Source organism: Rhincodon typus, chromosome 26, assembly GCF_021869965.1.
Source record: "Rhincodon typus isolate 14 chromosome 26, sRhiTyp1.1, whole genome shotgun sequence".
Taxonomy (NCBI): Eukaryota; Metazoa; Chordata; class Chondrichthyes; order Orectolobiformes; family Rhincodontidae; genus Rhincodon; species Rhincodon typus.
In genome coordinates, this window is record NC_063357.1 from 2720891 (window position 1) to 2723899 (window position 3009).

The 3009-nt window shown below is 50.8% G+C and overlaps 1 protein-coding gene across 1 annotated transcript in view; it reads right to left on the reverse strand.

The window, feature by feature from the left end:
• Positions 1-2330, reverse strand: part of LOC109922504 (pinopsin-like) — a 12321-nt gene extending 9991 nt beyond the window's left edge. The window contains exon 1 of the mRNA XM_020522554.2: positions 1985-2330. Coding sequence (XP_020378143.2) covers positions 1985-2330 — 346 coding nt within the window. The remainder of the gene's footprint in view (positions 1-1984) is intronic.
• Between the last annotated feature and the right edge of the window lie 679 nt (positions 2331-3009).

The following is a 3009-nucleotide window of genomic DNA, read 5'->3' on the forward strand; positions in this document are numbered from 1 at the left end:
GAAACGTCAGCCTTCCTGCTCCTCTGATGCTGCTTGGCCTGCTGTGTTCATCCAGCTCTACACCTTGTTATCTCAGCTGCTAATGGAGACTGTTGATGGCTGACAGTGAGATGTGTGTAATAGCAGATCATGTGGTAACAAGGCCTGGTGTGTGGGGGTTGGGGGTAAAGGGCATGGGAGAAGGTTCCTCAAGCCCTAAAATTATTGAACTCAATATTGAGTCCAGAGGGCTGTAGGGTCCCCAAGTGGAAAATGAGGTGCTGTTCCTCCAGCTTGCGTTGGGCTTCACTGGAACACTGCAGTAAGCCAGAGACAGAGATGTTGGCCAGGGAACACGGTGATGTCTTAAAGTGGCAGGCAACTGGAAGCTCAGGGTCTGTTTTGTAGAACGTAGATGTTCTGCGAAGTGGTCACCCAGTCTATGCTTCATTTCCCCAATGTAGAGGAGACCACATTGTGAGCAGCGAATGCAGTAGACTAGATTGTGGGAAATGCAGGTAAAGTGCTGCTTCACCTGGAAGGTATGTTTGGGCCCTTGGATAGTGGGGAGGGAGGAGATAAATGGGCAGGTGTTGCACCTTCGCTGGTTACAGGGGAAGGTGCCATAGGGCTGTGGGGAGGTATTGGGGGTGATGGAAGTGTAGACCAGGTTGTCGTGGAGGGAACGGTCCCTGTGGAAGGCGGACAAGGGAGGGGAGGGGAATATGTGTCTAGTTGTGGCATCTTGCTAGAGGTGGTGGAAATGGTGTCTGATGATCTTCTGGATGTGGATGCTGGTGGGAAGGTAGGTAAGGATAAGGGGAACCCTATCGCTGTTGCGGGAGGGAAGAAAAGAGGTGAGGGTGGAAGTGTGGGAGATGGGTCGGACCTGGTTGAGGGACCTGTCGATAACGGAGCTGGGGAATCCTCGGTTGAGGAAGAAGGTGGACATTTCGGAGGCTCCCTTGTTGAAGTTGGCCTCATCTGAACATATGCGACGGAGACAGAGGAACTGAGAGAATGGGATGGAGTTTTTACAGGAAGTGGGGTGTGAGGATGTATAGTCCAGGTAGCTGTGGGAGTCGGTGGGTTTGTAATGGATATTAGTGGCCAGTCTATCCCCAGAAATGGAAACAGAAATGTCAAGGAAGGGAAGGGAGGAGTCAGAGATAGACCAGATGAAAGTGAGGGCAGGGTGGAAATTGGAGGCGAAATTGATGAACTTTTCCAATTCCAGACGAGAGATTGAAGCAGCACCGATGATATCATCGATGTATCGGAGAAAGAGTTGTGGGTGGGGGCCGGAAAAGGACTGGAACAAGGAATGTTCCATGTAGCCTGTGAAGAGACAGGCATAACTGGGACCCATGAGGGTACCCATGGCAACCCCTCGTACCTGAAGAAAATGAAAGGAGTTAAAAGAGAAGTTGAGGGTGAGGATGAGCTCGACCAAGCGGAGGAGGGTGGTGGTTGATGGGAATGATTCAGGCCTTTTATCCAGGAAGAAGCATACAGCCCTAAGACCATCCTGGTGGGGTATGGGCATGTAAAGGGATTACACGTCCATAGTAAAGAGGAAGTGGCTGCAACCTGTGAACAGGAATTTCTGAAACTAATGTGAAGCATCACAGGATTCGCAGATGTAAGTGGGAGAGAACTGGGCAAGGGAAGGAAAGATCGAGATGAAGTCAGAACAGATGAATTCTGTGGGGCAGGAGCAGGCAGAAACAATGGGGTCTGCCCGGGCAGACCTGTCTGTGGATTTTGGGAAGGAGAGGGGAAGTGGGCTGTGTGAGGTTGGGAGAATGAAGGAGCTGTGTTCCTGACACTCTTGGAACACAATGGGGATCATGCCAACTCCATACAACCAATCTACCCCCCTCCAGTACTGATTGTAGGAGAGTCCCGGGCATAGGGATTTTCGGGAAGAGGTCGTGGGATTGGGGGTTGGAGGAGAAAGGCGGAATCTCAGGAGAATCTTGGGGAGAAATGGAGGCAGACTCACCTGTCAGAGACACCATGAAACCCTCGAACTGACACATGGTGTGTCCCAGAGTGAAGTACCCATTGATGTTGTTGGAAAAACTGATGGTACTGCCAAAGAAAGTGACCATCAGGTCTGCCACAGCCAGGTTCACCAGGATGTAGTTGAGGGGAGATCGGAGCCTCTTGTATCTGACCGACACTAGGATGACCATCCCATTCATGAAGGAGGCTAGGATGACCACAGTGCCCATCAGAGTGGCCACGGCAATGTAGGTGCCCCTCGGGGCAATGTGCAGCCACTGAGGACCATCGAATGCACTGATGGTCACATTGGGCACACTAATGGGGGCGTTAGAGAAACCCATCGACGTTCAGGGAAACCGGAGGCTGTTAGTTCTCCCTGAGCCTGGACTGAGCCGAGCTTAACTGGCCATCAGACTGCAGCGTGCTGTCAGTGTGCTCTCCTAAACCTGGTTATAAAGGTGAAACAGCTTAGCTACACCATCAACGCAATCTCCCTCCCCAACGCACGGCTATCTTTCTTAACCTCAATCTAAAGTAACCAGCTGCTTCAGGAGGATTTGTTTTGAAAGTGGTTTCATTAATCAGGATTCACAGAGTCTGTTTCTAATTCCCCTTCATCACCCTGATTCCACTCGGAGTGCTAACTATTCCTTCACTTCCTCTGCTGGAGGGGTGGGGTTAATGTGTGGGAGTAGAACTGTCACACTCACACACCCAGGCAGACACACACACACACATTTACACTCACACACACCCAGACACACAATCTCACATTCACTCTCTAACAGCACATAGGAAGATGGTTGTGGTTGTGGGAGGTCAATCATCTCAGCTCCAGGACATCCCTCCAGGAGTTCCTCAGGGTAGTGTCCAAGGCCCAACCGTCGTCAGCTGCTTCATCAATGACTTCCCTCCATCATAAAGTCAGAATTGGGGATGTTTGTCGATGATTGCAAAATGTTCAGCACCATTCGTGACTCCTCAGATACTGAAACAGTCCATGTTCACATGCAACAAGAT